The sequence below is a fragment of the Doryrhamphus excisus genome, linkage group LG2 (genome assembly GCF_037039965.1).
Source record: "Doryrhamphus excisus strain RoL-2023G ecotype Guam linkage group LG2, RoL_Dexc_Guam_v1.1, whole genome shotgun sequence".
In the NCBI taxonomy this organism is placed as follows: Eukaryota; Metazoa; Chordata; class Actinopteri; order Syngnathiformes; family Syngnathidae; genus Doryrhamphus; species Doryrhamphus excisus.
The window spans coordinates 3,917,748-3,945,104 of NC_136358.1; the positions used below are offsets into that span (position 1 = coordinate 3,917,748).

A 27,357-nucleotide genomic window follows, 5' to 3' on the forward strand; every position below is an offset into this window, starting at 1 on the left:
GCAAAACAAAATAACACAATTTGTCAGCTGTTGCCCTTCAAACTTATTTATTGATGTACTCAAAAAGGGGTATGTTGGGAGTTAAATTGTTTTTTTCGAAGTACTGAAAAAAAAACAAAACATGTACATCTCTTTATATACTCAAACATTCTGTTTTCCAACAACAAACAACAAAACAGCTAAATGAAGTGTCCTTACATTAAAGCCATAAGAAGTCAGGGAGCATATTTGCATGCCAGACCCTTTAGAAAAATGCAACCAAAACAATGTCTAACTGGGGGCATTACAAAGCAAAACATGAATAAATAATATATACAGTATAATGCACATAGCATACTGCTCTTTAATGGCTTTGAAGTATGTGGCCTAATTTTGTCACTTTCATTATAACTTTAAAATCATTGAAAGACAAGATATACTTTATGCACTATTCAGTATATATCTATATAGTATATAGATAAATAGATATATGTAAATAATCAATAACTGTAAGTACCACAAATAGTAATCTATAATGATATATATATTATATATAAAGAAACGTATCTAAACATAAGCAGGTGTTTTTCAGACGAAATGAGACTATCTACATACCAAAACAGAGCAAAAACTGATGGCCTTCAATGTAACAAACATAAAATTAGATATTACGCATTAGAGGCCCCGTTTTGTAAAGTCAAATCGTAAAGCGGCAAATGAAAAAAGTACAACAAAAATCGGCAAAGAGAATACAAAACATTTTTTTTTTTTTTTTTTACATCACAAAGGTCTGCAACCTCTCTCGTTAAGCTCACTGGGGTTGTCATACGAAGAAATTTCCCAAAGTCAAAATTTTTTTTTTCATATTGTTTTAAGGACCAGTAAAAAGTTTGCTCCAATTTTTTCTTAATTTTTTATAAAAATAGAGTTTTTTTTTTCTCTCAACCCAAAGAGGTTCTTAGCTCTTTGGCAATATATATAATTTTTTTGTGTCTCTCTCGCTCTCTTTTACAACTTTAAAGTAAGACACATTATGTAGCTGATCTACAATGAGAATAATACGACAAACCCGATAAAATAGTCTAAATGAAGTTAAGCACTCAAGGCAACAACAACAACAAAAAAATAAATAATCGGGACACAAAAACGAAAAAGAATCACAACACTGCACAAGACTTGGCGTAACAGAACGACTAAACCTAAATACCCGTTTTTTTCAAAGTATAGAAAGATGCAAAGCAAAAAAAAAACCAAAATCCCGCACAGTCGTTTTCATAATGTAGAAAATTAATATTGGTACATATTTGTTTTAGGCTTTGTGCGTTTTGTTGGTTTTGAATGACACCTGCAGCATGCGGTCCCCAAGGCGGTACCCATTCAGGCTGGCAATGGCCACGGCCGCCTCGTCATAGTTGGTCATGGTGACGAAGCCGAACCCCTTGCACTTGTTCGTGTTGAAGTCGCGTATGACCTTGACATTGGTGACGGCGCCAAACGGCCCAAACATTTGCCACAGGATGCTCTCATCGGCGTCGGGTGCCAGATTGTAGACGAAGATGCACCAGCCGCTGCCAGGGTGGCCCGGGAGGTTGATGCCCGCCAGGCTGGTCACCCCGTCAATGGCCATAGGGGAGAACCTGCTGTAAACATAAACAAAGCTTGCTTCAAAGTCTGCTCAGATTTCGGTGACGAGGAACATAGTTCCGGTTAGTTGGTGGGACTACTTAAGAAAAGAGTTTGGCTTCTCGAAAACAACAAATTTGTCGATAACATGATCCCTGACGAGCCCTTATCAAATGTGCTTCTGCCACCTTGTGGCAGCTTTTAGCAAAAACTGCTCTGAAGTTATCAGCTTTTTTGGCCTCAATTGTAATTTTTTTTTTTTTAATGCATTGGGGGTTTCGGATTACAAAGACATATTAATACAACTTTGGCATTGAATGCGTTCAGGCCCGACTTAAGTATGACTGATAATTTTCCATATGTATCGAGTTTGATAAACAAAAATGGAAAAAACAGAATTTGAAAAGCCAAGGTTTGAAACAGCATTAAATTTGGGAAATTATAAAAAACAAAAAATACATTAATTTATCGCAGTTTTGCATACTTTTATGGAAAATGCACTTTAATCTTCAAGTGTTAGAGAGCATTTAATCAGGAAAATCAAGAATTATCACGTTCGAAAAACATGCAAATATCTGTGAACGGTTGTCTATGTGTGTCCTGTGATTGGCTGGTCACCAATCCAGGGTGTATCCCGCCTCTCGCTCGAAGTCAGCTGGGATAGGCTCCAGCATACCTCCGCAACCCATATCAGAATAAGAAATGGAATAGAAAATGGATGCATTTCGATACATTCAAATGCTAACCCGGAAGTGGACAGGACAAGAGCAAGAGCATTTAATCCGGCCAATTATTAAAGAAAAAAAGCGTCATAAGTACCAAAAATACTGAAGCCACAATTCTTCATAGCGCATCATACGTTCTCATAAATGAAGTGTGGCCACCAAAAAGGAAGCTGAATTACAAACTAGAACATTAATTCTATATTTTAACATATCAAAGTGCACCAAAGCCTACGATAAATGTCGTTTTTACAACTTCCAAATGCAGAAAATGTTCAACTACTTAGGAAAGGGCGAGGAATTATTATTGCAGGAGGTGTCGTGTGAGATTAGCTGCTCCAGTTAGCCTCTCAGGCAACATCCACCGTGACAGGCGCGGTAAAAGAAAAAAAAAAATGCAAGTCTATTGTCACCTGGTGAGCTGTAGCGCTTCCGGATGAGGAATTTGGAGAAAAGTCGACTTCTTGAGGAGGAAGAAATATATATATTAAAAAATCCTGCTGAAAGTCGTCTGATGCAAGGCATTAAAAAAAAAAAAAAAAAAAAAAACAGGACAGGGATTGTCCATAATAGATCAAGGTGAATGCACTTCAAATTCGTCCATGCAACGTGCTGCAACAGCAGCCAAGAAAGTGCAAAACAGCTCTCGTCCTGATGTGTTGACATTATGTTGAAGGTGTAAGACATTCCACTACATATTTGTACAAGAATACAAATATACAATGCCATTATATTCTAATATGCTTAATATGATAAATGTAATTATTAATATAATTATGAATATTTGTGGGGAATAAATTAATTATTTTTGTATTGCAAGAATGGAACACCTGAGTTGATTTTGGGTGGAGAAAATATATATTTTATGTCTTTAAAGTGCAAGGAAAATCGCTTATTTAGAATATGAAATATACATAATACTAATAATTTGTTATTTTACTGTTTTACTGTAAGTGGAAAGGTAATAAAAACCCGGAAAATGTTCTTTGTGCTGCCAGAAGTCAGACTGTGAACTATGGCATCCCTACTGTCAATGATACACATATGGACAAGGCAGTGTGCACGAGGCAGAATTGGAACCACACATTAAGTGCTTGCCCACATTATCCATCCATCCATCCATCTTCTATGCCGCTTATCTCACTAGGGTCGCGGCTATGCTGGAGCCTATCCTACCCGTCTTTGGTCGAGAGGCAGGGTACACCCTGGACTGGTCGCTAGCCAATCACAGTGCCTGCCCACGCTATAAACCTTGCAATTCATCCTACACTCAGTGTTGCCAGCATTACTTGTTTGTGACATCAGTTAACGCGGTTCCCAGGCAGATTAATAAACAACTAAATATAAGTACTTAAAAATATTGTGGTAAATGGCTAAATCGACGAAATGAGGCAGAAGACAAAAGCAGCATTCTCATTGTGAATGTAGTATTATAATGTACATTGGCCACTAGGTGTCAGTGTTTGGCGAGACAAAGGCCTGACATGATGAAGGTTGAAATTATCTCACAACAGGTACAACAGCAACATAATAATCCTAATAACACAGGCTAGTGTTGGGGCCATAATCTACAAGGTAAAACAACTCGGAACCTCTGACGTCACTTCTTGTCGCCCGCACACTATTAAGGTCCGCGAGGGAACATAATTACTGTGACACACACACACAAACAGGCGTTTCATTTATGCCTTCAATGGCTTATTTACTCTTATGTCTACTATGTTGGGTAATATGAAAGCCACCATAACAATACATTGCTGAGACAACAGACACAGCGGGATGTACGCCCCCCCCCCCCAAAAAAAATTGTGCTTGTCTATGTATGGTATCTCATTTATGTCTCTTATTTTCTCAGATTACATCCACTATATTAGGTAATACAAATGTATTTCATTCATTCATTCTCTACCGCTTATCCTCAGGGTCACGGGCATGTTGGAGCCTATCCCAGCTGACTTCAGGCGAGAGGCGGGGTACACCCTGGACTGGTCGCCAGCCAATCACAGGGCACATGTAGACAAACAACCATTCACACTCACATTCATACCTATGGACAATTTGGAGTCGCTAATTAACCTAGCATGTTTTTGGAATGTGGGAGGAAAGAAAACCCATGCACGGGGAGAACATGCAAACTCCACACAGAGATGCCCGAGGGTGGAATCAAACTTGGGTCTACTAGCTAACGAGTCATCCACCGTGCAGCCGGCCCTTATAATGTTTAAGGTATTTAGAAGATAGTAAACATTCCTGGAAACAATTGACTGCAATAAACAAGGGCCGACTGTACGTATATTCTACTCATACGTACAAAGTCAGAAAAGAAAAAATCTACTGCAATATTAATAAGATGCAAATGAACATACCTTTTCACACCATAAGCCATGTTCAACAGATTGTCCAGCCTTAAGACACCAGACAAAAAGTGCATTTTAATGTCAAGACAATGTAATAACTGTCATTCAGAAAGCATCAGTCAGGAAAAAGACACTACAACAATATGGAATTGGAAATGATAATCAGCTCTACTATGTCATCCTTTTGTTATTAACTAATTGTTTTTTTGAATTTTTCGTTGCATGCCTATTACCTGAAGCGTGCCTGCTGTGCGAGCGGTCCTGGGTACCTTCGATTGGGTGACTGGTAAAGCTGAGAGAGCAGTGCCTGGCTGGTCTTCTGGCTGGGGTTGTTGGCAAACTTCACCGTAATCGGCTCGGTGGCGCCGGGCGGCTTCTGGCAATTCAGGCCCTTTATGGCCTCCTCGGCCTCCACTCGTCGGTCAAAACGGATGAAGCCGACCCCTCTGGAAAGACCTGAGAACAACATACAAGATAACTTAATAAAGCGTAGACAGATGCAAAGATGAATTATTTACAGTAGGACAGGGCAATATGGACCAAACTCGTATCCCGAATTGTTTAGGTTGAAAATTAATATGATATATATCCTGATATTTTTTTTTTTACAACGATTTAGACAAAATCAAAAGGCCTGTCGTGTTGTTTTAACACAATACAAATTTAAACATGATGACATTTTAAAGCCTTATGCAAAATGCACATAAATAATATTTTCTAAAAATAACTGCTAAACTAAAACACTCTTTTTGAAATACATATATAAAAAGGCACATATAACTTTTTGCTATATGCTCAAATCCTCAGCAAATATAAGAAAAAATGGGTGCCCGTTTTACAACTGCAACTCAAAAACATAGTAGTATTTTTTTAGGTAAACATTTTTAGCCCACGATCAGTCCAGAGTGTACCCCGCCTCTCGCTCGAAGTCAGCTGGGATAGGCTCCAGCATACCCCCTGCGACCCTAACGAGGAAACTGTTGAAACTGTTGCAACAAGGACCATAACTTAAGTTGGTGAAAAATACTATGCTTGTATCCAAAGTACCATATTACTGAGATATAAATATTGCTTATTCTTTGCTGACTTGTCTTTAAGACGCGGTTGCCTGTCTTGAGCTGCCGGACTTCTGCTCCGCCCCTCTTCCTGCATGCAGGGAGGGATGAGGAAGATATGCCGCAAATCCAGTCCATATCGATATGTCTGGTTTTGATATTTTGCTTAAAGTAAATATTGATATTTTAAAAATATCCATATATTTTCGGACCAATTAAGAGAAATTGGATATTTTCCAGCAGCACACTTTACAAAGGCTCAGTGGTTAGGTATCGCTGATTTAGTCAAAGTCCGACATTTATTGGCCATTGTAGCTGCCAGAACAAATGATTTTTTTTATGAAAATGTGATTTTTTTTTTTTTATCAAAATCTACAATTTGCTGTTTGAAGCCTGAACACTAAGCTAATTTCAGGACTGGGAATCCCAGGGTATCTCACAATACAATACACAATAGATGGCTAACAATAACATCTTGATACAGCAACAGCAACACAGTGTAACAAAAAATATATATATATATATATTTTTGTGACTAAATTTCCATGAAAACAAATACTATACACAGTATATGAATACATTCGCAGCCCGATTTCCTTAAGTCCAAAGTCCCCAAAGGCCAGATTATCTGATATCACCAAAAATATTATCCTCAGTATTTAGTTCTGGTTCAATTTGATCGAAATACAGTCTGGGTTTGACAAATGTTAAACATATCGCCGATCAAAACTCTCAATATGCGAGGACTCTGTGATTATGTGAAATGAAACAATCAATGGGAAGTATGCAAGCTGAAATGACTGACTTTTGGTGTCTGATTTTAAAAAGTCTTGGGAGATTCTGAACAAGTGGTGCTCTGTGACTGCTGTGATGTGTGGAACTGTCGTGGGGGGGGGGGGGGGCCTTGATGAAAGATTCAGTTTATTAGGAGGCTCTTCACACGACAGCTGGGAAATCTCTCTCAATGCTTTTCATTTCTTGCCGAAAAAAAACGAGTCTCGCTACAGATATCATGAACCAACCCCCCCTCATTCTTATATATTCTACCCATCACAGCATGCATATTTATGAACACCTCGGGTGGAAAATTGCATTTTGTTATCATGCTTCCCATTCCCCTGACGCATATTTTGTAGACCCCTGTTGAGGAAGCCTAAGACAAAAATGAACTTTTTTCCAAGTATATATATAACATAATAATGGCAGAAGAAGTCACAGCTGCAGCGTTCAACTCACCGGTCACCTGGTCCACCAGGATGCGTGAGGTAATGATGCGGCCGTACTGAGTGAAGAGCTGCTCCAGTTCTTTCTGAGTCATGGTCTTTGGCAAGCCGCTGACATACAGATTTGCATCGCGGATGGACGCCGAGCTTGGACGTGCGTAGGAAACCTGTGAATAGAGGACGGAGCATTTGACTTTCATTGCAATACACGGTGTACGTATGTGTGCATTGGTACATGTATTTTGCAATGCACAGGCCTAACAGAGTTCCACATGATACACATTGAGGGATAGGAAGTGTTTATTTCATGTATGTCTACTCGGTAAACAAATACAGTGCAGGCCAGCATTTCATTTTACAAATCAAAGCAATTTACACAAAAGTAAAGCATTTTAATGTTGCATTTTTTTGCCTTATTGTATCCAAATGCCACCCTCGGGCATCTCCGTGTGGAGTTTGCATGTTCTCCCCGTGCATGCGTGGGTTTTCTCCGGGTACTCCGGTTTCCTCCCACATTCCAAAAACATGCTAGGTTAATTGGCGACTCCAAATTGTCCATAGGTATGAATGTGAGTGTGAATGGTTGTTTGTCTATATGTGCCCTGTGATTGGCTGGCCACCAGTCCAGGGTGTACCCCGCCTCTCGCCCGAAGACAGCTGGGATAGGCTCCAGCACCCCTCGCGACCCTCGTGAGGAAAAAGCGGTAGAAAATGAATGAATAAATATTTTTTTTTGGCCTTAGTGTAGGTTTTTTTTTGGTAACCAAAAATAGTGTTTTTGACCAAGTATGGGATTCCAATGTTAAAAAATGCTTCAATATTGTAATATTGGCAAAATATGATATTATGAAGAAGGTATAGTATTGCTGTGGTAAAATACATACTATATAAAAAAGTGTTTTTTTTTCAGCCCATTTTGTAACATTGTATTATATCCGTACATATTGAAATGTGGCATTTTTGTGTGTTTTTTTTTAAACTCCAACGGTATTTTGTCAGCAAAATACTGTTTTTCAGCATACAAGTAAATCATGTTAATAAGATCAATTTACAATTGATATCATTAAAAATGTTTAATTCCTTTTCAAATGAGGAAATATAAAATCAATTGAAGAATAAATAGTGTTTACATTTTTTTAAAACAAATTGAGCATTTTTTTGACTTATTGTAGGTTTTTTTTTGGTAGCCAAAAATAGTATAGAAAATGAATGAATGAATCCAAATGGACCAAACATGAACTTAAAACCAAGGTACAGACCAAACCCTGACAGTAAAGAGAGCAATTTTTGAGAGCAATATTTGTCAGTACTACATGCTTTTTGCTGTCATTTTCTTGGAAACAAACCTTGACTTTCACACTTGACCAAACGAGTACCAGCAGAACAAATGCATCGGACTTCATTTTAACTCAAGTAATCATGACAAGTGTGAGCGCAGCCTGGAAATGTTACTTTGAGGACAAGAATCTCGGATGCTATGTAGCTCCTGCTCATCTCCCCATCCCGAGTCTCACCTTCACACATGACTTGACTAATGCATTCGTCTACCTTAAGAGGCTTTTATTGACACTTCCGACAGAGCAGTCAGTTGACGTGCGATGTGCCACAATATTGGAGGTGTAACGACGCCGTCGGCGTCGGGTTTCTTTAAAATTGATGAAATATATCACAACAGGCTCACACCTTATGAGGCAAACCACAGGCACCCTGATGAATACTAATGGCTGCCACCTCCTGCTAAACACACGCGAAACCATAGTAACAGTTGCGCTCTACTTGAGGGCCAAGGCGTGTGCCCAGATTAACAATAGGCTCTCATCATGCTGTCGACTAACATATCTTCAACTTGTGCATCTGGCTGGTCAGGAATGACAGCAGGATTCCTTCTTACCTTAATGGTTTTGGTCTGAAGTCTCAGGCCGTTTAAGGTGTTGATGGCTTTCTCTGCATCTTTGGGGTCCACGTAGTTGACAAAGCCGTAGCCCAGGCTTTGCCCTGCAACAAGATTGACAGATGTCACATTTATGGATTACTGCATCCAAATCAAGCATTCCCAACCACGGGTATGCGCACTACTAGTGGTACACAAACAAATTGCAGGGGGTACATGGAAGTATTTCATTTCATGTTAAGCCAGACAATAAAATGGAACGTATGTGTTACGAGTACTTTCTCCAGGGACACAACCTGTGGCACCGCTGCGCCAAAAATCATAAATCGTATCAACACTTATGACTGGCAGGGTACTCATGGTTTGACAAAAAGGCTCTGAGGGGTACACAAGACAAAAACACTGGTCTAAATCAAACCTTTTTTCAGTCAAGTAGTCCTCATGGAATATTTTTCCCCCCAGCCAAATACACATAAGGAAAAACACGGTAGCACCAATGTCTAAATGCTACTGTTCAAAATCACTGTTCTTGTTGGAAATAAAAATACATAAATACATTATATTAATTTAGGGTTGGAGCAAATATTCTTTGACCCTTCGTGAGCTACTCAAAATCTCCTGGCGAGTTGTAGTATCACCATCATCAAGGCTGTATTTATGTTCATGAAACAACTACACCAACAGTCTTTGGACATAAGTATGACAACAAGAGAGTAAAGTTGCTCAGTGACACTTGACAGGTAGTCAATATCCATTCTCTCATGGGACAAAAATGAGCTCCTAACTAACCGCATTGCTTGTTTTAAAAACAAAATATAATTTTGTTACTTTTGGTAGCAAAAAATATATATTAATTAAGCACTGGAGACAAAGTAAATGCGATGTGCACCCTTAAGAAGCCAGGACTGGGAAGTGATGGGCGTGATGTCAATTGTTAGAGTTGACTACTTAGCCGGGTTCTAGCAGCAGTTTTTGCAGTGTAGAGAATGATCTACAGCAGCTCCTAAATGTAAATGTTGACTGCATGTTTTCTTTGCTCGTTAATAAAAACAATTCAAAAGTTTATTACTTTTGATACCGTGCACTCTTCTAGAATTAACAAAAAAAATGTCTCAAATATCGATTTGTAAAAGTTAATTTAATAACGTTACATGGCCGAGACAATAGCCACCAAGAAGTATGCCGTTAACGCTAACGTGTGAGTCCCTTGTGTTTAAAATGGCAGATTTTCTACTTTGACTACCATATTGGGTAATACAAGTGTGAAAGGGGCCACACGGTAGCCAAACAGTCATGAGATCAGAGGGTCGATTCTCGGCTTGGTTACCCATACGCGTGTGGGTTCTCTCCAGGTACTCTGTTTTTCTCTGGTTAATTGGCGACTCCAAATTGTCCATAGGTATGAATGAGAGTGTGAATGGTTGTTTGTCTATATGTGCCCTGTGATTGGCTCGCAACCACTTATTTAAACAAAAGTAGGCAGGTGAATAAAGTTGGGCACCCTTGTTTTATTGATTTGAATACCTTTAACACTAATTATTGGACTAATTACAGCACAAATTGCCTGAGAGCGCATACAGGTCAAACAACAATTCCTGAACTCTATGACCGAGGGAAAGAAGTGATCAGAAACATTGTATTTTACTCCATCACCAGAGATGTGTTGTCCAGCTCAAATATGAGCCCTTACATTAGTTTAACAATACATACCGTAAGTGCGTGTGGTTTTTATTGGAGTGTATTTTTAAAAGTTTTTCCGTCTAAATACTAAAATTTAAGTTTATTACTTTTGATACCATGCACTCCTCTAGAATTAACAAAAAATTGTCTCAAATATGGATTTGTGAATTTTAATTTAATATTTGTATTATTTTTCAATAAATGTAGATGCACAGAAATAACACCCGGCAACATAGTCAAGTTCACAAAGAGAATATTCAAAATCGCACTGCTGAAACAGGAAAACAAGCTGAGAGGTCCAAACATCTGCCTGAATGAGCATCTGACAAAACATAACACTGACATTGCCAAGAAAGCACGTGACTCGAGGAAGCTGGGCAAGATTCAAGGTACTTGGAGGGCCAACTGCAAAATTTGCATCAAGCTAAATGGAGGACAAGAGGAGGCCAGAGTGATTTTTTTTGTCAAGGATCTGGATAAATATTAAACATCACATCAGCATGCAGAACAGGAAGGCCTATCCACACCGCAAGCGATTAGATTACAGACTGATATAGATTTGGACAATAAAAGAAAATTAAAATTTTGTATACTGCAAATAACTGTTTATATTCCATGAACACTTCAAAGTAATCACAATCTCAAACTTGAATGGATGCAAGTTTTCCATGCAAGAGCTTGAAGCGAACTCCATCAAAAAAGAACGTTAAATTCTATACTAATCTATAAACCTTAAATCTCCGGTGACACATTGTTACACATCCTGATCATTACGTTTGTACGTTAATTCAGATGTGGTACGTTTGTAGAATGCAGGAATTGAACAAATGTATAAGCAACTGATGTGAAACAGAGAGGGGGGTAGGATTAAATGAGCTCTGCTTCTTCATACTACTTTTCGGACATGTGTAATTGTGAATTGAAACTAATTCTTTGCTGCAACTTCTTTCCTTGTGGGCGATAGGGGATTAAAGGGCGATAACGGTCGTTGAATTGTCAAAAGGATCAGCAAATAACCCCATTTGCCCTCTTATATGCCACCCTCCCCCCCAGGCAAAATTTAAAAATATATAATAAATCCTGTAATGGATGACCGGTATTGGCAGCATAAAACCCTCATCAGAGAATCCCTAATTTCAACGATGCTGGAATATCTGACTTCCACTCTTGCAAGGAGCTCCTCCTGGATGACATGGAAAATGGAGACTCACTGAAGTAGAACGGAGGAAGACATTAATAGCGGTTGTATTTTGATAATAAAACGATAGATGGCGAGAGTGTACCTATAATCCATTGTTCAATATTTCGTCGCACCCCTACATAAGAACCTTGCCCAATTCCAAAAAAAACACTGCTTCATTTTCAGCATCAGATAAGACCTTTGTGACACAAAAATGAAGATTCAAAATACTTGAAGATGAATAATTTTCAACAGTACGCATGACAGGAGTTGACTAACTTGCTGTGTTTAATATCTACATGCAGCAACGCCAGAGGGGGAATGTTTTAAAAGGAAAGAGGAAGGATGCATCTCTCTGATGACTACTTAGCGTCTCATCTATCAGAAGAGCGCACACAAAGTAGGCTGGCTTAAATCCATTGCCTGGGGGGGGGGGGGGGGGAACACAAAAGCAAGCAACGTTGTCATCTTATGAAGTGCTAAAATCAGGGCATTTTGTTGCTTTAGAAATAACTCAGAGGCTTTGAATAGCATTAAAAAGGCCTAACAGTGTGAAGTCACTTTCACTTATACAACATTTAACAGCAGCACGCGCAACTCTGAGAATAACTTGTGGTGTTTTTGCTTTTTGTTTGGATTTTCTGATAAAGAAAATATGATAATACCCGTATGACGGGAAATTGAAGCAATTTATTTTAACCTAGAAAAAAATTAAGGGAAACTAGGCATCAAATGTCAAAGAATCCAAGTGTTTGATTTCGCTTTTCTGCCATGCCAAAGTGGCAAGAGGAAAAGTGAGATGATAAACATTGAACAGGAAATTGCCATTTTAGTGCGACATAGGAAATGGTCTGGTTGTTCAAGACAAAAACTTTGTACGCACATGAATATTTACCAAGCAGATGATAAACATAAATACACTTATTACACAATTAACTTATTTTTACACTTGTATGACTTGTGTTCATTTTATAATCCTGAGGAACTGCTCACACATTCTCAAATTTGAAAATGTTCAGGCCAAAAAAAAAAAAGGACCTCAAATGTCAAATTAGATAAACATATGCTTTTATCCGGCTTTTTGCTCCATGTCAGGTTGGCAGGGAACCAGAGACGGCAAAGGGGAAGTGTGATGACAACCATAGAACCGGAAATGGACTGGGTCTTGCTTATACATTTTACAAAAAGGAGATGTTAATGAATACAAGGTATGCAACAGCAAGAAGAAGTCGGTTTCAAAACCACTAAAGTTGTCCGTCAAAGTGGAAGCCCAGTGCGGCCACAACCATCGCTATGCTTCATGTCCTGCGCTATACCTCGGAGTCGGAACCGGGCTTCGATGTGTTGAAACCACTGACGTAGGCTGTGTTGCCAAAAAATTGAGCAGAGATAGCAGCGTCCTTAGTTGTCTCGTTATCACTGAGCTGCGCCGGTTCGGCCATGTTGCTGATGGTTGAAATGTGGAGATGTGATTCAGAACGAGACAGAAGAGATGTGGTGTAAACCGTTTACTCTCCACTGACAATGAGAAACAGAACTTGGTACGCCGTGGCAAACTAAACAATTTGGAGAAGTGATATTGCTGTTCATGTACACATATGGAATGAGTATTTATGAGCCATTTAATGCAAAAACCTTGATTTTGTGTAAAAAAAACATTCAGTGCCAAGCTATTAATATAGTCAAGGACCGGCTGCGCTATAAAGTGCAATTTTATGGTGTTAAACTGTGCCAATCAAGTCAAAAATGTTAGAATTTGTACTATTAGGAGAAAATATTTGGAATTTTAAAATAAGTTAAAAAGAAATAAAACGTTGCAATTTCACCAAGTCGACAAGTGTGTTTTCTTTTTTTTAACCATGCCTCTATGGTGCAGAGAAGGCGAGACAGTGTGAGAATAACTCGGTATGTATGATGTATGATAGTGGCTGCGATTGACATGAAAATGAGATCGTGGTTCATCGATGGACATTATCGGCATATTGGATATCGGTAAAAAGCAAATGAAACGTCTCCAATGATAACCATAGAACAGAAAATTAAAGAAAACACTAAATATCAGAGTGCTGCTATCAAATATTTTTCGTAATTGAGTATTCTACTGAAAATTCCTTCAATTCATCGAGTAATCATTACATTTTTGTTTGTTTACAGACAAAAACAAACATTTCACTTAATGAACAAATAATTGTTTTCATGAATTAGCTAACAAACAGTTAAGACTTGCTGGGGAAGGGTGTCAAAACCACTACTGTATTCCAGTCATATTTCAGAATTGTTTAACATGTTTAAGTACTTTTATTTTCACAAACATTTTTTTGTGCCATTAAAACTTTCAATAGCTAAGCTTTAGTAAAGAGCCTCCTAAGCAGGTATTGACGAAAAAAAAAAGATCTATGAAGAGATCCAGTAAACATAGATGAAAGATGACTTTACAGCTTTTGCAGAAGATTCAGCATGGGGCTATACATACACCACGATCAAATATTAACACACCATTTATATTTCAAGGGTGCGTGTCAGCGGGTGCACGCTCCAGGGCAGAAAATGACTTTTCCAAGGTATTTAGTGGAAAGTTGATATAAATTTGATTGCCTACATTAATGACAGGGTTGGGCAACCAGTGGCACATGGGCAAAACACAGGAAGTAGTGGATCTGGCCCAAAAGCCACAAAACATTTAACCCACAAATGCTCATATTATCATATGCAACTGTTTTTGTATGAACCCACATAGGAAGACGAGCATATTGCATAATTCATAGAATAGTAGCTGGAATATTACGCAAAGTGCACCTATTATGCTTTTTCCACTTTTCTGAGCTACGAATGTAGTTTGAATGTCGTATTCTCGTGTTAAACGATGCCAAAGTCTCATTATAATGAGGTTTGCGCATTTGGAAGTGAGCCCTGAAAGAATTTTGGGATGGTTCAAAACCTCTGTGACGCCCTTATCTGCCCTTCCCCAAGCTCAGCTTCCCAGTTTACAAAACAAGTTCAGGCAGAAGTTATAGTAATGTCCAGTTAGCATTTGCCATCAAACATTACAGATACACATAAAATAATGAAAATAACCAAGTTAAGGCAATGAACTTGTCCCTTGCTCACGTTGCTCAACTGCGGTGGTGGATTATTTGTCAAAAAATATTGAAAGACAAGTGTAGTATTCCAGTCACTAGGTGTCAGTAAAGTCACATAAGTACAGCATAAGTACACTTTTACAAGAACCAAATCATAATACAGTAAATCCTTGTTTTTCCACCAGCAAATGGACTAGGGATGTTCCGATCAGGGTTTCATGCAGATGATATTAAATCCAGGCAAATGTACAGGCAGGCCTGTCATGATAATTATATTGATATGATAAATATATTTGATCATTGATAAGTGACATATGCATGGGTGTTTGTTGGCACCAGCGAGTGTCGTGAGGAGTAACCAGCAAGCACTCGCAAATGAGTGACTCCCCTGAAAGCAGTGCCAGCAAATGAGTTTTCACAGGCATACCAGACAGTGCAAGTTCACCAAGTTTCCATTTCCGGGTCATGTGATTGTTGTAGCAAGTGAGCCGTTAAGAGCTTGTTGCTTAGTGGAGAGCAAACTGTTTATACCACTGATTCTCAACTCCCGTCACGTTCTGACTCACATCTCCACATTTGGTGATCCTCGACGTGACTAATAATGACAACGTAGACAACAGCTCAATACTCACGAGGCAGCTAGTGCTGATGCTCTGTATGCCGCAACAGTTAAGTTGACGAACCTGTGGCAAAGCCGCACATGCCCGTGTGAGGAATAACACCGGACGTTACAAAGTATTTTCTCAAAGTGGTCGTGCTGGACCTTCACTTTCTCTTACACCACTAGGATGGTGTGACAGAAAATTTTGAAATGTACTTTTTCACACCTTGAAACCAATAACCAGCCCATGTCTACTCACCACGAATGAATGATAGTGTAAGAGGATCGATAAATGGGTTGAATCACTGACTAAAAATCTGTCAATCCACCGTATGACAAACTGTAACGAAGAATACCGAAAAATTAAATGTTTTTTGGAGACAAACACATTTTTATATACAATTACAAGAACGTGTGATTGAGCCAATATTTGGCCACAATAGAATAATGAGCTGCTAGTATAAGTATAACAGGCTAGAAAGTAAACAAAGCCATGTCAGCTGTGTGGAAGTACTTATGATTACAACTGGAGAGTCTGAGTCATTTGTAATTTCAAGGGGTGGTACTAACAGTGCTGCATTCAATAAAAGAAATATAATACCAAATAAAAGAAGTATGAAGCGTTTTCGCAAGGCCATAAACGAAAAGGCTGCAATGCCAAAGCAACAAACTCTGGACTTTGAGCAAATACAAATATCAGAGAGACTGAAAAAGGCAAAGCATATCACTGAAAAAGTAGTTAAAATGTATTGCTTGGGACATAGCTCGTCACCATCATGGAGAAAGTGGGATTTTGACATATTACCCACACAGTGGTCACAACATTTTTTATTTACGACAATACTAGCTTCATAAAAATGTTTGTTTACTTTAGTTACTTGCTAAAAACATTTTCGGTTCCATAATCTATAAACACTGTCAAAGCATCGGATTGCCTCTAAGGCCAAAAGAAATCAAATTCGAATCGGAGGCCAAAAGTGCTGGTAAGGACATCCCTGATCGTCAGTTATCAGTAGCAAAGTTATTTTTTTTCCCAGTAATGCTTGCGCATCATGGCAAGCCACACCTCTGTTATGACAACAGTTGGAGACAGTAGCATCCCCACTGAGTCACACTGTATGATGATCATTAAATGATTATTGGTAAAATATTCGATACCTGCAGCCATAAATGTTACATGAAAACCTTTTACAAAAAAGCACATTATTTGCGCAAGAGTAGGTTGTAATTTTACGGGATAACGCACGGTATGGTACGTGACAAACTAATATTTTAATGAAAATGGAAAGCATTTTACAGGAGTCACTCAGTCCTTATACTATTGTAATTTCATTTTGGAAAAACCTGATATTACCTGCAATTTTGTCCCGGACAAGCTTACAGGACTCGATCTCACCGATGCTGGCAAATAAGCTCTTGAGCTCCTCTTGGGTCATGTTCTGAGGCAAATAGTTGACTATCAAGTTAGTTTTACTCTCCTCCATGCTGCTCGACTCCACAGGCGAGGAGCAGTTGTTGGACGGGCCGTTGCTCGTGTTGTTGCACGACGGCCCATTGGACAGCTGTGATTCCATGGCAGCGATTACCTGCTAGAGAGACAAAAGGAGTGTCAAAAATATAAATAAATAAATAAACTCTCCTGGAAATGTTTTTGATACTAAAAACTACATCCAGTATTCATGTTTTTGCTACAGTTTAAACAAGATAACTTCAATCTGACATACGCTTTTATACAGTTGTAACCCTTTAAAGCACTTTTTAAGAATGCTTTTTACTGAGACTGCTGCCCCCACAACCCGGACAAGCGGAAATAATATAATGAATATAATGAACTGAAATTCTAAAATATTGTCATATATCCTCTGGCAAATTTCACAACTACTCAATCAACATAGGAGATCACAAATGGCATGAAAATAAAAAGTTGAACAGCATAATGGCCCCAGGTTGTCTTGAGGGATGAATTCAAACAAGTGCCATTTTTTTTTTTTTTTTTTTTAAATCAAACAGATTCACCATGTGCACAAGCCTCACTCACACCACGTAACACTCAGTGATCGTCACCACCATTCCCAAATGGATTCAAAGTGACAAAGAAAGATGTCAAGAATACATTATACGACCCGCACGCTTGGCAAAACAAGAGCAGTAGAGAAAGGAGAAGTGGCACACACCCCAGTCCAAGGCTCGGGCGCCCACGAACCACTTCTCAACAGAGAAGCCACATCACACAGTCTGACTGCCATGTTAGCTTGGAGATGGTGTCTGAAAATGTGGACACAGAAAGCACGTCATGTTAGATCACAACAGCAAGAAGCAACAGCGCTGATGGCATGCCATCCAAGCAGAGGAGGAGGAGGAGAAGGAGGAAGAAGGGGGAAGACCGCTTGTCTGTCGCTTTTGCATTAAAGTCGAGAAGACGGCGCTCCCTCAACGACAAAAGTGCAGCAAGCAAACCTGCAGCACACAAACCAGTGACAGGCTCCAAGAGCATTCGATCGTTGTATTTAACACAAATAATTTTACAAGTATTAATATTGCGCACTTATTTTTATTAGTGGTACGAGAATAAGGTCTCCATATGAATATACACTCCTGATCACAATTGGTTGGTAAGGGGGTGCCAAGTAGAGCTTCACAATGCAAGAAAAATAAAATGGGAGTGAGAATTATTATTGAGTAAGCAATTGACTGCAAACAAAGTGAAAAGGACTGATCAAAAGTTCAAGACCACAGGCTTTAAAAGCTAAAATCTTGGCAAAAAATGTGGATTCAATGCCAAAGTTTAACATAATGAGGTTTGTACATTTGGAAGTGAGCCCTGAATGCTCGATTTCAGATTTTTTTCCTAACACCGAGCTTTGTGACATCAATGCCATCCGGACTCTTTTATGGGCATGCCCAGATACGCTGTAGGCTTGTCCTCGGGAACCCTTGGGAATGTGACAAATTACAGTTGAGTGGATGTGTCTGGAATAAATTAACAGACCGTTTTGCTGGGAAGCAGGAAATCCAAGGAAACACAGCTTGAATAGGTGCAGATTCTGGAAGATCTAAAAAGCTTTCCGTGTGGGTTATTGTGTGTATCTGCTCTATTAGGAGTCCACAACTCAATACAACAGGCCAAAAATGAGCTATAATGATTTTTTGTTCCATAACCCCTGAGCCAAGGTCACGCCAGTGAAGTCAAGTGGAAGAACAAAAAATTTCACCGGCCCTGCGCTGAAGGATTCGGATGATCCTCAAAGTCCAATAATCATCAGATGGCATCTGCAAGAGAAGGGTTTAAAGAAGAAAAAAAAAAACACCTTCAAAAGGCCTTGTCTCCTTCAACTCCACAAAATGTATCTAAGAGCACCAAACACGGGACACTAGGTGGAAAACGGTTCATTCTGATGAGAAACAAATGAAACCTTGATCGTCCTGATGGCTTCCAATATTACTGGCATGACAAGGAGATCCCACCTGAGATGTTTTCCATTTGACACAGTGGAGGGAGCGCCATCATGACCTGGGTTGGTTTTTCCTTCAATGGAACAATGATGCTTCAGGTTGTGCAGGGGCGTCAAATGGTAGGTGGCTGTGTGGATGCATTGCAGGGGGGCATCCCTCATACCTCATGACTGAAGACCCTCGCGTCTGTGTGGTAATGACTGGGTTGAGAAACAGGACAACACTGCAGTTCACTACGCCCGCCTGACAAAGGACTGCTTTCTTTTGGACTATTCTGCGTGTTACCCTAATGTTAATCCATTTGGGGATGGATGGCAAGGGAAGTTTAAAAAAAATAAAAATGATTTCCAGACAGTGGAGCCCTCCGTGAAGCCATCTTCACCACCTGGTGCAACATTCCCACTGGCCTCCTGGAAACACTGGCATCAAGCATGCCCAACCCATTTTTTGGGGGAATGGTGCAGTCTTTTTTGAAAATGTTATTGCTAATTTAGTTTTTTGTATGTTATGTTTGCGCTATGGTCTTAAACTTTTGGACCAGCTGAAAAACAGCTCAGTTAAATGGTTGTTTGCAATAATTTGTTTACTCAAATTTGGCTCATTCACATTTTTTGTTTTTGCATTTTGAAGCTCTTAAAACCTCCTTTAGATCCATCAGTGCAAAATGAAAATTCTTGCAATTTTTCCGACTTCTTTAAATTTTGATGAGGATTCCATTGTTAAATTACAAAAACACTTGGAAAAAGCATACAATATACTAAATTTCATCTTTATTCTCATAAATTTACATTAAATTGAATTTCTGTTGTGATTAAAGGGATTTCAAGGGGGGTTTTTGACATAATGATAATTATCATGATAATCATGATTAACATGATAATTTTTTTGACATGAAGTTGTACGACACCCCCATAAGCAGTGAAGTCCGTCAACAGCGACTCACTCCACACTTGGTGTTCTGGTCGGTTTTCATTGCTGAGGAAAGTAGTTGAACGCATTTATGGACGGTGCGTGGTATAGACAACCAGAGGTTAGAGCACTGCTCACGAGCTCCATGGACCATGACACAGCAGTCTGGCCACAGTGAGGGGTAACTCACGCTGTAGCAACAGAGACACATACCAACGTGAAACTGACTTCACCACGATACACGGCGGACATGTCTGCATTGTGGTTATGCATTTTCGTCTTCGTCTTCCAGGTGGTAACCAGCTTTGAGGTGCATCAGTGCACCTACCAGCGTGGACAAGAGTTATACGGATATTATACAGCAACTAAATCGATCCAATCTTCAAAACACAGCGGATGAGCAGATCCTGAAGATCAGATCGCGACATCCCCGGAAATCTTAAAACGCTCAGGAGGTTGCTTACTGCCAAAAATATACATTTATGTATATAAAAATATACATGATGAATGTACACATGAAACTATGACACCATTTAATTCACAAAACGTTAATCACCACATTTGACAATTGTTAAATCTTTGTATTTTGATTCATCTAGCCATTTTTATGCCTGAAAATGCTTGAGGGCATAAATACGTCCAATTTGCTTAAATAAGAATTATTTTAAACTAATAGACCATATTCAATCACTGAACAGTGATCCTTTAATTAATTTTTGGAAAAACCTCAAGAGAGGGGAAGCAATTTTCGAACATCAATGTAGAAAGAGACGACTAAGTGAATTGGACACCTCCGGACTAGCATAAAAACAGCGTTGTATTAGGTTATTAAAAATATAACATGTCGAAACATGTTCACCACCACGCAGTCCAATCATGAAGAGTAGCATTCAACTTCAGTTACTCAACAGTCCTCCTGCTGTCCATCTGCAGAATAATAACCAGCTTCTAAAAATACAGAATGCGGCCATAACAGCTTTAACATACCAAGATATGACTACACAAAGACAGCATCAAATGACTTGCTTCAATCTCCATCTTTTTTTTTTTAATCACAGTACAAAAAAAGAAAAAGCACAAAACATTGGCGAGCAAGAACGCCACAAGGGCAGCAGAAATATTTCATTAGATATAAACACTTGAATGAGAAAATCTTGGCTGCATGCCTCTTCTACAGCTAGCCAAGCAAACACCTTGTCAGCACAGACATTGGAGCATCTTGTTCCCCCTAAGGGGCCGCAAATTCAGATTGATAACAGGAATAAAAAACAGTCCCAAGTACCACAAAGACTATGAATACATCCAATAGCGCCACATTCACCACCATACTGACCCGAATACAAGACATACTATAGCGTTGTTGTAGTGTTATTTCCTGAGTGAAAGTCCAAAATCACAGATACTGTGTATTCAAGGGTGTATAGCTGGATTTACACATTGGAGACCATGTCTTGTTAGAATTTTAAAAGTAGATGCCTGAGGATACTCAATGGAAGCAGAGTCAGAACAGTTGAGCGTTTAAGATTTTCTTCATTAAAATTACATTTTTTTTGAAACAACTATTCAGTACTTGAGATAACATTTTTAAAAAGGTAATCTATTACTGTGAATAATGTCCATTTACCAAATCTGCAGAAGGATGGGGCATTAATTGGAAACATGCTGAAAGGTCCACAACATTTTACAACATCTAAGCACAAGATATGTGAATAGAGACAGCTTGGAATATTGTTTTTGTATGCAACATATTTCAAAAGCATCTGCTGCCATCTTGTGGAGTTTATTGTTTTGAAAATTAAGAGTTTGCCAACAACTATGGCTGCTAAGGTGTGAGGGATCATTTTATATATGTGTCAGTACGATGTATGTGTATTTGTGGCATCGGTTCGTTGGGGATGGACACCATTTTCTCTGAGATTTTGTTTTTAGAATCCCATGGCAGGTCGGATCGAGTGTTCAAATATGGCCGCAGGTTAATTCAAGACAGCATTTCTACTAGGAATGTCCAGATCTGATCTTCAGGAATGGGATTGGCTGACAATCTGCAATTTTTACAAGATCAAGCAGATCTGGTTGCTGTTACGTTTGTAACGCTGGGCCACACACACCAACATGCTAGGCTTGGAAATGCGACTCAAAGCTGGCTGCCGGACCCACATGAAGACAACAAAACACCACCACGCAGACATGTCCGCGGTGTACTGTGGTTAAGTCACTTTGGACATGATTAGGCTCTGTAGCTATAGCGGTAGTTCCCCTTCACTGTGCTCAGACTGCTGCGTCATGGTGCAGTGAACAACCATGGGAAGTTCCACTCTAAGCGATCCAAAGAATCTGTACCAGATCGGCAAGACTACAAAAATAAAAATTTGGAATTGGATTGAGGCCAAAATATGTGGCCAGGACATCCCTAGTTTCTACATGCTATTATGGTGGTTATAGTTTACTGAACAAAAGGCTTACCCACATTAAGATATGTAAATAAATAAAAATCCTCAACAGAAGGCAATGCCTTTACCTTTAAAAAGCAGATTAAATCAGATACACCATGTTTATAAACATATGAGCGCCACACTACTGTGGAGCGTCAAACTGTTTGGTGACTAACTCGCTCAGCTCGCACCTCAAGGCAACGGCGAGATCAGCATGCACTGATGTGACTGAGCACTTTAAAGCGAGGAGGCATGAATCCTCACTATACTGACTTCTCTGAGGATTCAATTGACCGAGCTCGAGTGCGTGACAAGCTGCCAAGCGAAGGAAGCTCTACGGCGTGTCCTTGAAAATCTAAAAGCCCACGAGTTCAAAATATCCAGACACGAGCGCGGATGGCAGATGTGACACCTAGGGCCAAGCCAGACAAGAGCATGCTAACAACGCTAAAGATGCTCTCATACCACTGTCGCACACTCGTACAACAAAAACAGCTGGAAAGTCAGAGATCCTGTACATGACAGGAGCACTTTGCTCTTTTAAAAAAGGACCTATTGTAAAAACGCTAGTCAAAATGTTGGATATACTAACACTAAATGGTCTTAGGACACCTTTTTCCCCCCAGGTGTCCCAATTTCCAGCAGGTGACTGCAGTTGATACGTACGTTGCAGCCCTCTCCACAGCATATGTGGCATCTATTAATTAAGCAGATACAGATGTATCACAATACATATTGCAGTCGATGATTCCATTCTGGAGTCTGTTATGCCTATCAACCTTGCAGTTTAATCTGCAAGGTTGCAAATGTCATATGATCGAATGTACCATTCTGACAACATGGGGTGGCCACGGCTGCTGCTGAGCATACACTTTTACAAAGAATATCTATATTTTTACTCAAAATCAGTCTAATTTGTGCTAAGAACTAAAAACAATGCATTTCACAGAAGACCTATACCGACTCTGCATTAATAAAATGACCTGCTTCAGTTTTACAATCCAAAAGGAGCCAAGTTGAGCGCTCAGAAGATCTTTAGCATTGACTGACTTATTGCTCATAATAGCTACTTGGAAAAAGACAAGGAACTGATTATGGCTGTCATAATAACCATTTCTGCAAGACGCTAATTGTCCCACAAACTATTGCAGACAGAAGATATTATTATAGTGTGGTGACCCACAATATTGTTGCAATGTTGAGTCATTCACCAGGACTTCCGGTTCCGGGTCATACGAGGGCTGTAATTGTTAGCAGTTAGAAAATTGTGGTTGCTGATTGAGAGACGCGAACAAGAGCCAGCCCCTGTTAGCGGTGAGTAATGTCAGGTTCAAACTCGTCATTGAGCACCTCGCCATGTCAAAGCTATACCCGACATGCATACGTAAATACCATGGACCAGTTTTTCCTCAAACCTGTTGTTGCTGAGTATTCTGAGTAATATCACTTGATCCAGCCTTTTCTAACATTCCACGCTACAAAAAAGTATGGATGATTGCTGCTGATCAGAGAACTAATAAGTTGCTGAAACTTACCCAGGTTCTACTGCTGATTACTAAAAAAATGGATGAGGAAAAAAAACCAAAAACAATAACGAAAAGAGGGTAATTTTGTTTATATTGCCTGAGAACAGTAGTTCCCAAACTTTTCTTGCAGCACCCTCTTTTGGAGATGAAATTATACATCATCACAATAGGCAAGATACTGCAAATATTACGTTATGTTAATGATTCATTATGTTAATGAATGATCACAGCATGTATAACAAACAATGTAACGTTGTCAGAGGTTTTTTTTTAGTTGAAATAGGTGTATCCCAATGATGAGCTACTGTAGCTAACAATGCACATTAACTTGTTTTCTCGTGTTATGATGCACACAAAAGCAAAAGCAATATGTGTTCATGTTTCAAATAAGGATTGTGAATGATGGGCCAAATTCCAAAACAAGTGCAGTTCCCCTTAAGGCCTGATGTGCCCATAGGGCCCCATATTTACGCTGTAAAAGTAATAAAGAGGGAGAAACAAACTTGTGCATAAATTTTAAGAACCCAAGGATCACATTATTGTAGTTGACCACATAACATACATATATAACCACTATGAATAAATAGGCTCTGTAAGTCAATTGTAAAGCTATGGCTGCTACTGAGGCAAATCATACTTATAGCGCACTAGACTCTGCTGCTGGCACACTAATGCTACATAACAAGAGAAAGACGACAGGCCAAGGGTTCAAGGACAGCGGCATTGTCACCTTCTGGTAATGACACACACATGACCAACATCCTCCACCCTGCAGATAATTGAAAGACAGCAATGATCTAATGACCGCATCGGGGCAAAGAGGACAATAAAAAGAAAATGTCTGAAGCTACTCAGTGACACACATTGCTGCACAAAGCGGCCTTGGCGCGTTTCGTTGCTGTCCTGCATCCATCACTGGCCTTTATTTAGAAGAGTGGACTCAATAATACATAGAGAACCACTCCTAGCTATGAAGAGCAAAAATGGCTGAAAAAACAACTCTGGTACATCAGCAGTGAATAAATTATTTCATAAAATTACAATAAGATGCATTTTTTAGATGACCAAATTCCTAAATATCCAAGCCAACCACATCCAATGTCACAAAATTCTGCACCTATAGATTATACCGTGTATATTAGATATAGGTTCAGCTTGTACCTATACATACATACAGAAAAGTGCTAAAATCATCAAATTAAAACATACCCAAACCTACTAATATAGTACTACTTCAAGACTGTAATTAGAATCAAAGCCAATTACAACTCAATGCAGTTTGGATAATTACCAACACCTGCCTCACAGCATACAAAGCGACATGCAAACAAACTCCAAAGCATTTGTTTTAAAACACAAGGCACAGTTTTGTTCATTCAACTTAGCCACACTGGCGTATTCAAAGCTAATTTACCTTTACTAAGCTAATTTAAATTGTAAAAGAAATACAAAAAAATAAGTTAATTACATTTCTACAACACACTGCGCACCACACTAAGCATTATTAAATCATCCACAAATATGATCATTTGGGAAATAGAACTAAAAACTACCAAATTATAAACAACCATTCAATGCTAATATAAATTGTCTTTACAAACAGTAATGCACAGAAAGTACATTTCTAGAACAGGGGAATGCTAGTTAAGTTAATCAGCTAATTAATTAGCCAATTAGCAACATTAGCAACAAACCAAGCAGTGACAATGAAACAAGAGCAAAAACATCTCATACATTGCAGGGCTTTTATTTTCAAACACCAGCTCGATTTTGTGGAATTATGTGTAATTGTACTGTATGTATTAAAGCTTTGACAAACGCTAGCAGAGATTAAAGTTTAAAACAGGTGCCGTCCATCATTATAGGTACTGCAATGGGGGCGCTAGCGTTCCAACATCCTACAGCATATTTGCCTACTTCCGGCTCTACTGACTGCTAATTGTCAGACTGCTTGTATGTACATGCACTCCTTACAGACACGTGCTGGTGCATGAGCCACGAGTGAGAGCCAACTATTAACGCCACGCCATTTGGAACCAAGGAGGGATAGCACCTTGAAGTCCCATTACATTTACAATTTTGCATCAAAACCAAATGCTAATGCTGTAATATAGATAAATACCGCTAAAATGACCCGGTCAGAAACACATTCTACAGTCAACAGTAATGACTTAAAGCCAATTTGGGAAGGGGGTAATTAGCAACATTTGTGTTACAGTATACAAAAACAGTGACTATACAAAAAAAACACGTCAAAGCATTTGCAAACACTACCAAAATTGTGTGTAATTCAAATTGAAGCCGCATGGTTGGAATCTTGGTGCATGCGCACTAATGGACATTAGCTTAAATGCTGATTTAGTGCTTACAGCTCGTTTTGCTAGAAATTTTCACGAACAAGAGTAGGTTTAAGATAAAGCACGCATGTATATGTCTAATAAAAAATTATTATTTAGAGCAAACTAAGTTTTATTTTAAAGAAATTGCAGCCCACATGTCCCAGCCTGTGAGCTGCATGTTGTAAAGTAAAGATACAACTTGTATGCAGCGTCACACCACATTTTATTTTCAATGTTCTAAGATAAATTAGACATTATCACTAAATGGCGACTTACCTTTTGAGGTGATTAAGCAGGCGGTTTAAAGTCTGTTCACGTCAAACTTCTTCGTAAATTACAGGGGGGTGGTTTTGGAGGAGGGGGCGTTGACATGGCCGCAGGCTGGCGAAAGTAAACTAATCAGACCTCGCAGCCAATCAAAGAGCCCGATGCAGCTATTCCCGGAAGTGGATTAACGTGCTGATTGGCTGCAGGTGTCCTAAATGAAGGCACTTGACAGTATGGCAAGGCAAATCAAGTATTTCTACTACTAAATTATGTGAACTAATTTGCTATATATTAATGTATTGTAAGGATGTGCGTTAATGTAATGCATCAAACAATATAAATTAAGTGAAAGTGGAGGGCTTTCACACTAGAGCCACATATGAAAATGCAACACTTGAGAAAAATACAAAACCAGATATTGTACCGCAACCCATTAGACACACAGCAAATATATATTGATCATGTTTTCTTAATGTAGTAAAATGACTCCACGTTTGCAAAGCACTCAAGTCCAAAAGACATGCACGTATTTTGTTAGAGTCCACTCATCCTGCCGCGATCCAGTCGCGTCGGAGGGAACCTGAACGCGTCATGACATGCACTTTACTAGCGAGAATGTGATAAATGTTTTTTTAAACAACAGAAACAAATCTTACCGTTATTAATGCAACTCCTTAGATCTCGCAGTCAAAATATATACATTAATCTTTGTTGGTTGACAACATAAAAGGCAAACGAGATATAAAATGAGAAGGAACTTAAATATTTATTAAACCAAATAACACACTTCCTTTCAGCATGGAACAAAAGAAGGTGGAGAAAGGGGTAGGGGTAAAGGGGACATAAGGGTACAAGGTGGGGACAACAGAAGAAATAATAATGTAAAAAGAATTAAATAATGTATAATTAAAAAAAAAGGAAGAAGAAACCCTCGGTTGTTGTGCCTGTCTCGCGCTTTACAGGCGGGCCACATAAATAAGCGACATCACTGAGTGCAAAGTGGGAAAGAAAAGCGGTGCACTGGAGAAGCCTTGGTTTTT

The 27,357-nt window shown here is 39.1% G+C and overlaps 1 protein-coding gene across 8 annotated transcripts; it reads right to left on the minus strand.

The window, feature by feature from the left end:
• On the minus strand, window positions 1–27,357 carry elavl2 (ELAV like neuron-specific RNA binding protein 2). 8 transcript variants are annotated; one of them, XM_078795713.1, is made up of 9 exons: window positions 26,327–26,925; window positions 18,857–19,044; window positions 17,566–17,656; window positions 16,746–16,980; window positions 8,851–8,954; window positions 6,973–7,126; window positions 4,951–5,137; window positions 4,691–4,729; window positions 1–1,619 (listed from the first exon to the last, which is right to left on the minus strand). In XM_078795713.1, the coding sequence occupies exons 2-9, from the start codon at window positions 19,003–19,005 to the stop codon at window positions 1,289–1,291; spliced, it is 1,290 nt and encodes a 429-aa protein (XP_078651839.1). In that variant the 5' UTR covers window positions 19,006–19,044; window positions 26,327–26,925; the 3' UTR covers window positions 1–1,288. The 8 variants fall into 8 exon arrangements, with proteins under 8 accessions (XP_078651839.1, XP_078651837.1, XP_078651834.1 ...); XM_078795711.1 differs by having other exon boundaries at window positions 4,915–5,137; window positions 16,746–16,977; window positions 26,327–26,922; XM_078795708.1 differs by having other exon boundaries at window positions 4,915–5,137; window positions 26,327–26,922.

What these genes read in the sequence shown, in the direction of transcription:
- elavl2 (XM_078795708.1), bottom strand. Translation starts at nt 19,005, where the DNA reads ATGAGGGATGCCCCCCTGCAATGCATCCACACAGCCACCTACCATTTG. An exon ending in TCAAATGGAAAACATCTCAG is followed by an intron (nt 17,657 to 18,856) that starts GTGGGATCTCCT and finishes CCACATTTTCAG; the next exon opens with ACACCATCTCCAAGCTAACA. An exon ending in CCTGGTGGACCAGGTGACCG is followed by an intron (nt 5,138 to 6,972) that starts GTGAGTTGAACG and finishes TGTTGTTCTCAG; the next exon opens with GTCTTTCCAGAGGGGTCGGC.